The sequence below is a fragment of the Centroberyx gerrardi genome, chromosome 20 (genome assembly GCF_048128805.1).
Source record: "Centroberyx gerrardi isolate f3 chromosome 20, fCenGer3.hap1.cur.20231027, whole genome shotgun sequence".
Classification (NCBI taxonomy): Eukaryota; Metazoa; Chordata; class Actinopteri; order Beryciformes; family Berycidae; genus Centroberyx; species Centroberyx gerrardi.
This window is the reverse complement of record NC_136016.1, coordinates 15171754-15184289: the sequence shown is the minus strand read 5'-3', so window position 1 is coordinate 15184289 and position 12536 is coordinate 15171754. Positions and strand designations below refer to the sequence as shown.

The window sequence follows — 12536 nt, the reverse complement described above, 5'->3', positions numbered from 1 at the left end:
GTTGAACTCACGTAGTTTTTTATTCCCGTCCTCTTTTACAAAAGCATCACCTGTGGAGAAATAAAACACTGGAGAGGGAAGCTGTGCTGTGGCCTATAGGGTTGGGTTGATCAGTGGCCCCCGTTGGTGCGGACGTGCATCCTCCTCCACTGTCCCTGAAGGAATCACTAAAGCGTCCAGCAGCCGCCGACAGACAGAACAGGGCAGACTGGGGCTTAGAGGCTGAAAGGATCAAAGTGGCCGCTAATTAATGTGACGTCATGACATTAAAACCCCTGCTCTAAGCGTCCTTAACCCGCAAATCCTAACGCTGATCATTTTATATTGGGCAATCCTCCCCATCGAGGGAGGAAGCAAGGGAGAGTGAGAGAGAGGGACTCTTGTCAGGTCAAATGCCAGGTTTGAGGCATATAGGCTATACATTATGCATGGATGTGATCAGGACAGTGATGGAAATAACGTGGAGGAAAAGCAAAAAAAAAAGTGAATCTTCACTGGAATTCATTAGAAGTTGGGTGTCCAAAAATCTCTGAAACCAGGGGGCAAAAAGAGTGAAAAATCACATTTCTGAGTGTGGCAGCAAAGCATCAGGGGCTCAGGTGTCCTGGGGGCGTGAGAGTTGCAAACTTCTACCATCTTATTTCTCTCAGTCATATTGCCTAGTGGGTCTCCATATGTCAGTATTTCTTGCATAGTTAAGAAGGATGCATTTCTTTCTACATGTCCAGGGGAGGTCTGCTGTGTATGCACATCTTTTTCCACCAACACCTCTTTTCTCATCCATGCAGTTACCTAAGAGTTTCCCAGTACAACCACAGCCTTCTAGTGTTGGCCACTCAGCATCTCCATTAGCTTGCTGAATGCCTTGCTGAAGAGCACCTCAACGGTTGCTGTATAAGGAAGAGAAAGTGTTGCTCTCACTTTCCCTGCCCGGAGGTTTCTAAGCCAGTTAGCAGATTCCCACCAGAACCTTCCAATTACAAACCTGCTTGTCTAACCTTTAGCGTACCACGACTCCATTTAACATTCATTAATGCAACAATTTGTGCAAATAAGAGGGGTGACATCGCCGTTCATTCCCTCAAATAACCTCCTAAGTGTGCCAACCCCACATTAGGTATTACCTCTGTTCAATCCTTGTTTTTGTTGCTACGGCTAAAGCAGTACTTAGTGGCAGCCACTGGCAATGACTTTGTTCACAGCCATTGATATTTACGGCTGTGGCTGTGTGTTCTGGGAGCTGTGTTACTGTGTGCTCTAATCAAATCACCACCATCATGGACGTATCGGTTCTGGGACTGGAAACTGGCCAATTAGTGAGACTTGGAGTTCTGAGAAGAAGGCACTAAACAAAGATTGCTTGCTATTATTAACCAAGCACACTGTCTGGCTGGCAGGCTGGCAAGACAAGGACCTCCCTTCTATTTTCTGCTGTGAGGATTAGGAGAGTTCATCAACGAAGAACCACAAAAGGTGTGTGTGTCTGTGTGTGTGTGTGCGTGCGTGCCTGTGTGTGTGTGTGTGTGTGTGAAGTAGACACACACACACACACACACACACACACACACACACAGAGACAGAGCACGGTGGGAGGGCTGGGGACACTAGTTCATCTAGTCAAGGAATATAAGAAGCATGTCATTAGGACTTGCCAATGCCAATTTAGTAGAAGTGATTATAAGAAGCGAGAGGGAGGCACCAAAAGTAGTTGTTACTGAGGCAGTCCCACTGCAATGGAGCAGGCTGGGAGCTGTGAAGAAAGTAAAGAGTACATACATACACTCATCCAGTCTAGAGTACGAATCAGCAGAAAGCTAAAAGCCACACTACTAAATGCCTTTTCACCATTTATTGAGACAAAACCTAATAGGTGACCTGACTAAGGTCTATGCGTTTTTGTCACCATAAAAGATTAAAAGATGGCCAATAGATATGGATAAAGTAACAAAACTCATAAGCTACTTGGTTGACATTCCATACTTTTGGGAATGCAAGCTCTTCCGTTGCTATGGCGCTCTAGCCTTGACATTTTGCTATATTGTGACTGTCAATATATTTTTCTGCTGTTGTTTTTATTCGTTTTTTTATTTGGAAATCACAGGTACATGAAGAAAGCCGTTCACATTTTTCCCAGTAGGTGTGAGCATTTTATCTGTAATCAATAGTTCTCTGGCCACGGTTATTTTTGTCCTCAACAATAAAGAGGTGGTAAGTCTGCGTTTGTTAATTTGTTTTTCTGCTCGTCTGTCCATCCATCACGTGATATTGCACACATCACTGGTCTGATTTTGACAAAATTTGGGGGAATGATGCATCGCACCATTGTGTTCTGACATTTTAAAAATTGCACTTGATTGGCCCAAAGAGGGCACTACATCATCCATTCGTTCATCCATGTGTCACATGTAATATATCAGCCACCACTGATTGGATTTTTACGAAACTTGAAACTTGTTTTTTCCCACGGCGCAGCCGAGGGCATCAGTCAGTCAAGCAGTCAGTCAGTCAGGCAGTCAGTCAGTCAAGCAGTCAGTCAGTCAGGCAGTCAGTCAGTCAAGCAGTCAGTCAGTCAGGCAGTCAGTCAGTCAGTCAGTCAGTCAGTCAAGCAGTCAGTCAGTCAAGCAGTCAGTCAGGCAGTCAGTCAGTCAGTCAGTCAGTCAGTCAGGCAGTCAGTCAGTCAGGCAGTCAGTCAGGCAGTCAGTCAGGCAGTCAGTCAGTCAGTCAGGCAGTCAGTCAGTCAAGCAGTCAGTCAGTCAGTCAGTCAGTCAGTCAGGCAGTCAGTCAAGCAGTCAGTCAGGCAGTCAGTCAGTCAGGCAGTCAGTCAGGCAGTCAGTCAGTCAGTCAGGCAGTCAGTCAGGCAGTCAGGCAGTCAGGCAGTCAGTCAGTCAGTCAGGCAGTCAGTCAGTCAGGCAGTCAGTCAGTCAGTCAGGTAACGCTTAGTGAGATGTCGCTTCATGAGATGGCCTCTAGAGGGCGTCTCTGACTAAGAGATGGCCTCTCGCCTATGGGCTAAATGCCCCATAATGCCATATTGGATCCCACACAGAGCCACACTCTTCGCCATGAATTTACAGACATCCACATCTTCTGTCCTGCAAACCTTAACGGTAGGTCACGTTATTACCTGTGGTGTGACGTTGGTGGAATAGGTCATTTAACAGATAAACGTGTCGCGCTAGCCGAGCATTGCTCCTGTCATCAGCATCGGGGCTTCTGGGGCTTTAGCTGGGAATGTTTTTTGACTGGCCCCGAGTCTCTTGACAGAGGAAACAAATCTAGACTATATCAAGGGGGTCATTGGGCCGGAACGCACCGGTATGCCATTCCGGTTCTGAAAAACTAAATACAGAGCAGTACCGGTGGTTGTACCTGTTTTAGGAGCTTAAACTACTGGCTCGGTTCGTTTTATGACCAGAGTTTTCCGGCTGGGCGGTGTTTGGACCTTCAGATCAGCCTGATGGTGGCGCTATAACAAGCAACTTTACATACTGACCAATTACTCCTGAACCGTATAGTCTAGAATCTTCACTATTTCTCTCACAACGTTGATCTAATCTCCATGAAATTTTACACACAGCATATTTGCATTTCCTAGATTCAGGCTATTACACAGACTTTTGAAATTCAAAAGTATTTGACTGGTGAAAATATGCAAACAAGAAGTGAGACATCAATTTTATACGCTTAAAGCTTACATCATGGCTATATCAGAGAATTTTGATACATGTAACCATTTGGCCAAGACACATGAATGAAATGGACAGCGAAGATGCGCAAATCTAAACATTTAATGCTATTAATCAATGCTATCAATCAAACTACATATATGTATTTGCAAAGGGGTTCCAAAGTGTGTCAGATCACATTTGGCCGTGCTCTATAATGTTGCTGTGAGGACAGATTGGCAACTTTGTAAACTGCGATATCTCAGGCATCTGTGTGTGTTCAGCCCATGGTCTTGGACCCCACTACTGGCCGCTTGTGGCTATATTTGACTTTCTTTTTGTCTTTTCTTTTGAGAGCAAGTTTGTCTTGTTTTGGAAACTCCACACCTGGAACTAACAATAACTATATTATTACATTCAAAGGGTTGCACACATTTGTTAGTTTCAGGTTCTCAGAGTAACAGACATAAGCCAAAAGAACTGCCCAAGCACACTGGCATGGCTGCCATGTCACCTTATTGTGGAGAAAAAGTTAATAGCATTTCAGTCAACAGAGCCACATGCCCTTATCAAGGTCTGTTGACCTGTTTTTTTTCCCTCACACAGGTGAAGCAGCAATAATAGGCTACTTGTGTGCTTGGGTCTTTCAAATAGCAGGAGGGCCTTGTGATCGGAGGGGCCATCCTGTAACTGAAATGTTACAGTTTAAATCCTGCAGCAACCAGTGAGTCCATCAACAGCCAAATGTCCTGTTGAAGTGCTTGAAATGTCACCAGGTGTTAAACTGACAAATAAATAAACAACATAGTTAAGTTTTTAGAATAGAATCAACTTTGTGCTTGAAAAGATGACCAATGAATTTAAGGAAAATGTTTTTTTCTTTCCAAAATGGATAAAAAGTGTATTGAATCCCTTCATATATTTTCCAAGAATATGGGATGCTAAATTGCTTCCTGGAAATGTCTGAAGGAATCCTGATCAAAATATGGTATATTTTACAAGGAATCATTTGGGATTCTGGATAACTGAAGCTTCAAACACATTCGCTGACATGAAAACAAGAAGCCGACTCGCACTCCAAGCATGACATTACCATTTACGCTGCCAAAAAGCTTACATACACAAACTTGGCAGTGGGATATCCATACTTGGCCAGTCTTCAGAATTATGAAATTTCATGCTGACTCTGGCCTCAGTCCAACAACTATTATTCCTGCTGCAGATGAGTGATTGTGCTGTTTCAATTGGCCATGCCTTGGTTATGCAAGCTGCAGATGTTTGGCTGTGCTATGTTCTTTCCTTCAACCAAGGCCTCAGAGGCCCAGTTATATGATCCCAGTGCAAAGGAAAAGGATCATTTATAAAAAAAAATCTGACACAGCCAGCTTTCCTTAGCCGCCAAACCAATCTGGGTTTAATTCTAACAGTTTTGAATGTAGTCAGATGAAATTCAGCCTGGGTCAAATAGTAGTTGCAAAATCACTCTTAATGTTTATTTTAACCTGCTTGGAGTATGGAATGGGTGTGGTTTACTACATTAGGACAATTCAGATAGTGTCAGGTAAATTGTTATTTACATATTTACAGTATGCTAAAACAACTTTCAAGTACTTCCCTGTAATTGTGAAAACTTTCTGGAATAAAAACAATATATACCAACATATATCGACTATGTTTTTTTTTTACTTAAGAGCAAATAAACATGTTTTTTGTAGAATCATGGAATAGGAAGCCATGGATAAGAGTGCATTCTGCAGTGAATTTATGGTTGAACCTCTCCTATTGTTTACTGTACTGTAGCTTGACAGCCACAGCCGGTGGTGCATCAATATGGGAGCCTTTTGCTCTAGTTGTGTATCATAGGAATCAGTAGTTAACGTTTTCTCCAGCATCATGTTCATTATCACTCACTGTATTATATCTGCTTAACAATATCATTACAAAATGCTTTGAAAGCAAAGACAAATGGACTCATAGATTTCACTGATGAGGATTAGTCACAGATTTATAGTATAAGGGAATGCACCTGGCAGATAAACATGTTTCTGTTAATTCATCTAGTTGCTGAATTAAAAGCTGCTGAACAGATGTGTTGTTTGCTGCAACAATCACTGTTTTGAGTCCAAGTGGTCTCTAAAAAAAAGCAAAGTTAGTTCTCTCACTCTCTCCCTCTCCTAGCTTTCTAGCTCTCTTCTCCTCTCTTTCAGACACACACACACACACACACACACACACACACATACACACAAACATTCATTCTGATGACAACACTCACATTATCCCATCATCATCCGGACTTGGAGCTTCCCTTTGACACTGATTGTTTTCTGATGAAGTTAGACTTTGGCACTCTTCTCCATTTATACAAACACAGTAGTGTGTGTTATAAAAGAGTCTCTTGATAGAATAATCAGGTCAACAGTTGACGCAATAAGATGGAGATTGCCAGGAAGCACACATAATATTTCTTGGGGAAATAAAAAAAAAAGGGGGAACGAGCTGAAACACGTCTTTAGTTTGAACTTGGACACACAAGTGAGGGGGGTTCTGTCCGTCGAGGGAAAACATTTCACTGAGATTTATGACCTTAATGCACGGTGCCTGTTGGCTGGTATTGTGCGTGCGCATGCACGCACAGATGTGTCTATGTGTGTGTGTGTGCATTTGAGTGTGTACCTGGGCACATGTCACGTGTGTGTTTGCATCTACACATGTATAGCTTATTCCAGATGGTCCTCTTGGCATTGCCTGTGGTTGCTTTCATAAGAAAGCCTCAACAGTTCCAACAGAAAAACACATTTTTGGGGGGGATATGGAGGGGTGGTGGGTCAAAGGTGCAGAACACACAAATCAATAGGAGAGGGGCCTGCAGTTATGTAAATGTTTGTCCAATGGAAGGCAAGCTAGCTGTGGGGAGAGCTGGGTAGTGTCAGGTCTCTTGAAGTCATTATGCAACAGCAGCCCACTGTATATAAGGCCAAAAACCGACAGAAAGCCACAGGATCCCTGTGAGGCGCCCGAGTCCTTCTTTTTGGTAACAACAAGGTATGCATTGACAATGGAACAGTATGGCTTTGCATTTACATTTTGAATTGAACATTTGAAGCAAATAGTTTTTGCTGCAGTTATATTTTTCCTGACAGCTTTTCATTTTAACCTTTTCGATCACGTTTCACGTTGTTGGTTACTCTGAGTATCTTTTTTATTGATTAATTAGTTACTTATTACGACGTAGAGAAATATTTTCATGGAATGTTATTGCACTGCTCTTCAGCTGAATGGAGGATTTTGAGTGGAAGTGAACTAGCAGTGTGACTGGTAAAAATGATTGTCCTCCCTGGGATTCTCTCTCTCCCTCCGTCTCTCTCTCTGGCTCTCACACTCTGTCTGCTGTATCTTCCATCCTTTGAAATTTGTTTCTTTGTTTCTTCCTGTCTAGCTGTGAGGAAGAGTCAGAATGCTGCGGTACGTTGTGGCCCTCTGTCTCCTGGCTTTGTGCTGGGCACAGGACTGCCAGGTGGCCAACATCCAGGTCATGCAGAACTTTACCAGGAGCAATGTGAGTGGCAAGTCTAAAGAGATCTATTAAGGACTAATACAGAGAACATCACCTTATTTATATTTGTATTAATAGTATTGCCCTCAGAATGTTTTGGTCATAGGTGGAGAGGCATATTGCCTCTGTTTGTATGGAAATCATGCTGGGATTCTTGCAGTTTTGGCATCTTAAGTTAAGCTTCATTATTCTATAGTGAGTTTTACTTTGATCCCAGGAGTAATTTTGTAGTAGCACTCTAGGTTTAACATTTTTAAAATCTTATTTTTGATCATTCATGTTTTCACTATGAATATACTGTATGTTGTACTTTCACTTTAAATTAAATAAAGTGAAGTGTGAAGTGAACCCACAAGTGGACTTCTCCTCCTCTGTCGTAGTATGCAGGGATATGGTACGCTGTAGCCAAGAAGGACCCAGAGGGCCTGTTCCTGCTCGACAACATCGTGGCCAGGTTCACTATCGAAGAAGATGGCAAAATGACCGCCACTGCTGAGGGCAGAGTCATCATTCTCAAGTGAGTTCTGCTCTGTCCTGTGATGACTCACATTTCCCCCAGTTTTACTAACCTTTTTCAAATCACTCAACATCGTCAAGTAAACTTATGTTTGACTCTGATTGAAGTTACCTCAGCTAACTTAATGCATATTGTCCTGGTGAATTTCTCTAATTTACTTCATGACTTATGGTATGCTTACATAAGTCTTCTTTTTTTCCACTTTGTCACACCATCCTTTTTTTCCCTACTATCTCTTTGACCTCCAGCCAATGGGAGGTGTGTGCCAACATGTTTGCGACCTTTGAGGACACTCCTGACCCTTCCAAGTTCAGGATGAAGTACTGGGGAGCTGCATCCACTCTGCAGAGTGGAAGTAAGTTGTGCAGCCTGACATTTAAGCCTGAACCTGACAGGACCTAATTTCTCACTTGAGTCGGTTGATTTCTGGTGCGCAACATGAAAAAACAAGTTTTGTGACAATCATTTCCATCAATTTTGTCAGGTCACCTCAGCTCTCTTACCCTTTTAATTGGGTTAGACTAGTCAAACAAACAAAAAGTCTAGGTAGTTATGACCAGGCGCACTTGGCAGTTCTAGGTCACTGATATTATCCTCGATTGCATTGCCAAAGAGGTTGTTGCCCTCTGAACACTGTTGTTGATTCAATTTAATCATCAACTGCAACATGTGCTGTTCTGTGAATCTGCATCTGGCAAATCGAATCAAACCAAATGCTTAATAGGAATGGCTACTGATGGGAACTTCTTCTTCCATCTGATCAAAGTCTATAAATTATGAGGTTGAGTCACAATTTACATTAGTCAACAATGAGTGTTGGAGGTTTGCTAGAGAAATCAACGTTCTCCTCTAGAATATCAAGAACAAGGATGGTCCAAACTTCTGTGTTCTTAAGGAAACTTCATTGTTTTGTTGTCAGTGTCTACCTCTGATCATGTGTAGACCATAATTCTGACCTCCCTTGTTGCTTGAGAACAGGAAAATGTTTAGAGTCTCTTACTTAATCACATAGACAAGACAAAGTGACTGACTGTGACAGAGAAGACTCTGAAGGTCTCGCGGTTGTATAGTTGTTGGAGTGACACATCAGACATCTTTGTAGTCAACACTGGCAATGTAACAGGACAATGTACCTCCACTTGAAGTAAAACGCATGACAAAATATACAACAGCATTTATCTAAGGAACAAGAAACCATATAATCAGAGTACTGAGACATACTTGCGAGTGTACAACACTGACCAGTATATTGAAGCCATTAGCATATTTTTCATTTTGCCCCATCCTCCCACATTCAGCATTTTGGTGCATTTTGTTGTGCTACATTAATCTCAGTGACTATTTGTAGCCTATGCAAGCTATACACATGCTTTTGAAATTGTGCAATGAAGGCTTGGTAAAAATCAAAACTCTCTCCTTCCTTCCTTCCCTCTCCCCTCCTTTTCCCTGTAACTTACCCCTTACACCCTCCCTGCTTCTTCCCCACCCTCACACCCAACCTCTCAGATGACGAACACTGGGTGATTGACACCGACTACGACAACTACGCCGTCCACTACTCCTGCAGAGCGGTGGCTTATGATGGCACTTGCGAAGACAGCTACTCCTTCGTCTTCTCCCGTCACCCAACAGGCCTGAGGCCGGAGGACCAGCGAATCGTCACCCAGAAGAAGCAGGAGCTCTGCCTGCTCGGCAAATACAGACGCGTCGATCACAACGGTGGGTTGAGTTCAGTTCCCTTATGGGTTGAACAGATGCTTTGTTGATGATTTATTGATTCATTCTTTGTGTGAGTGAGTCAGTTATCCAACTTGATTGATTGACTGACAAGTTGAGGAGTAATCAGAAGTGCCTCTAACAGTAATCAGCCCTTATCAACCAACACACAATCATAGTCATTCTAATCCTTATCGTCTTGTTGAGATAGTCTCATTTGTAATTGAGGGGTTTCATTCCAAAACACTATGGATCTATTGTGGAAAAAAAGTGTGTTATACAACAGTGTGTTATACAACTTTTGCCAAATGGCAGATGTCTCATTTTGGAATGAAACTCTTCAACTGAGATCAGCAGTACATGTGTGCTTTATCTTGCTCTGGAATTAATAAGTGGTATCACATTCACGGCTACAGCAGCTTTGTCAGGCAAAATCTTGATGAATGCAGGCAAAGTCTTAAAAGGTGCTATGACTTACTGTTGATTAGAGTAATTACTCGCTTGCGTGAGATAAACACGCACTCTTGTGTTTTTATATTTATTGTGTTGTATTTATTTTGCAGGAAGTAAAATGTTTGTCTTGTTTTCATTGCAGGCTTCTGCCAGAACAGCTGATCTGCTTACATTCAGGAACTTTCTTTTTTAAGGACCGGCCTCTGGGACAGTGTGTGTCCCCGCTGGCCGAGGATTGAATCCCACCAGAGCTTTCTGTCCTGTGTCTCCCCTCCTCTGTCTCCCTCGCTCCTTTCCCTCTAAATTCCCTATCTAAATAAAGAATAAAAGTACGAAATGTGAATGGAACGCCCACTCTCCTTTAAAAGAATTAAAAATACAAAGCTGTTATGTTAACATATCAACACTGTAAATACAGGGGGAAGTTGACCATTGACACTGGTCTGGAGTCAGTTTTCCAGTAGTAAAGGGGATTGTGGGACTTTTAGTCTCATTCTTTACTCAACATCTGTCACATGTCACTTTTTTGCAAAGGAGCTTCACGCAAAAACAGCTTCCCACCTTTGTTAGCACCTCATTGAAACCAGTGGGTCCTGCTAGCTTGCGACCAGCAGTAACTGTTGGTGTCAATAAGGATTAAATCATTATTCAGGTCACAGAGAAACACATTTAGGAACTGTTCAAGCCAATGTGACAAGTAACCAGTTAAGAAAATCCTCAGTGAAGGGTCAACAGAGCTGAACCCTCATCAGCACTTGAGAACAAGGATGTGTCTTGTAGCTCAAAAGCAGGCATTGTTATTAAACCATACTTATGTATTACTTAATGTACTATATGGGTATACTAGTTTTGTTTCTTCTGTGATTGTATGGTGTAGTCTTCTTGAACCAGTTTTTGAAATAAAATATTCATACTGTGTTGTCTCTTCCCATGTTTTGATAAAACTGAAATGGTTATCTGTATTCCAAGACCACAAATGATGAATTTATTTTGTTGCCCTTGGACTCAGTCAGATATAATATATTAAGTGGGAACCCACCAACAATAGGTCTGCGAGTATCTCACCTGCACAAATTTGTGATTTATTTTTTGTTTTATCAGTGTGCAAATAAACTAAACCAAATAGAACCAGGGGTATAAAAAGTGCTTCATCACCCTCCCTCATAGACATTCACTAGAGAAATCAAGTCACAAAAATAAAGTTTTTTAAACATTGTCAAAAATGTTTTCTATAGGAATATCTATAGAAGACCTTTTAAATTTAAGTTTTAAGGACTGGAACATCAGATATATGAGTTATACACGTTAAATATAGAATACACTGGTGATTTCCATCTTTTTAATATCAAAGTATACTTCAGTGGTACAACAAAATGCCAAGACACAGAGAGTTCATCGTCATGCCTTTCTCTTTGCTGTCACTTTCCACTCTGAATCGTCTGGTGGAACAGAAATGCCATGAACAGAATTCGTCTTTTGGGTTGCTCGAAAATCTGACCAGGCCAGCAAACAAAGATTCTGCACTTGGCTCGCATTGTATTAACTTACAGAAAAAGTTTGTTTACAGTGTCATTAAACTGATTTTCCATTAATTTAATTTTGTTTGACGCTGGTTTACTCAACATTTGAGCAGAATTTCAAAGCACTACTGGCCTCACACCAAGACACTCTGGTGCGCCAGATGGGAACCAGTGAAAAAGACAATAGACTGTTGTGTTGAAAGGAGATTTACATCTTTATTGCACATTTTTGTACAGTACAGTGTATGGCAAAACAGCTTTGGAGCACACAATAAAACAAAAATAATCAAATGAACAGAGCAAAACGTAGGTAGGTTATCATTATTTGTAGTTGTAGCCAATTGGTCAAAAACAAAAGGTAACATGATTCTTTGATATATGTTTTCTTCAAATACACTGCTATAAAAAGACAGATAGCCCAAGTCAAAACAAAACACCAACCATCTGAATAGAACGACAGTACAGCAGTTGCCTCTAGTGTCCGTCTGTCCTGCTAAGTCGATCCGGTCACATTGCCAGGGCTGCAGGAATAAAGGCACCTTAACCCCTTTTCCCCTACCAAGAGGACCTTCACTAATCCCCTTCCTTAAATAGTTTAATACAAGGGTTTAACTCGTGCAATCTCATTCCAGCCTTACAGGGCCGCGGGCTGGAAAAGTCAGGACGGAGATAAAAGTGAACCTCGCCCGTACACCAAGACACTAGATAGATAAACACTGCCACACTTTGTGATGGAACACAACCGCTAGGGACGTGATAAACAACATGACAGGCAACTTAAATGGGCGGTTTTGTCAACAATTATGACTGACCATGAATGTGGTCAGGAACAAAAAAAAAAAAAAAAAAGACATGAAAAAGGTAATATATCAGCAAGTAAATGGGATTTGTACAGCATGTTCAAAAATAGAAATCCTAAAAAAAGAAAATCCCTTAAAAGTTATTTTTCCCATTATGCTTTTGTTCTTTATAAACTTGTTTTTACCTCAAAATATTGTCACAGTGGAAAATGCACATTCCAGCTTGAAGGCAATATTACTGATTTCTATATGCCATTTCTACACTACCCATGTATCAATCACATCAATAGATGAAACTGACAAAGGAAG

The 12536-nt window shown here is 41.6% G+C and overlaps 1 protein-coding gene across 1 annotated transcript; it reads left to right on the top strand.

The window, feature by feature from the left end:
• The first annotated feature begins 7121 nt into the window (after positions 1-7121).
• On the top strand, positions 7122-10804 carry rbp4 (retinol binding protein 4, plasma). The gene is made up of 5 exons (XM_071916448.2): positions 7122-7224; positions 7602-7738; positions 7987-8093; positions 9245-9457; positions 10050-10804. The coding sequence occupies exons 1-5, from the start codon at positions 7123-7125 to the stop codon at positions 10067-10069; spliced, it is 579 nt and encodes a 192-aa protein (XP_071772549.1). The 5' UTR covers position 7122; the 3' UTR covers positions 10070-10804.
• Positions 10805-12536: the final 1732 nt, after the last annotated feature.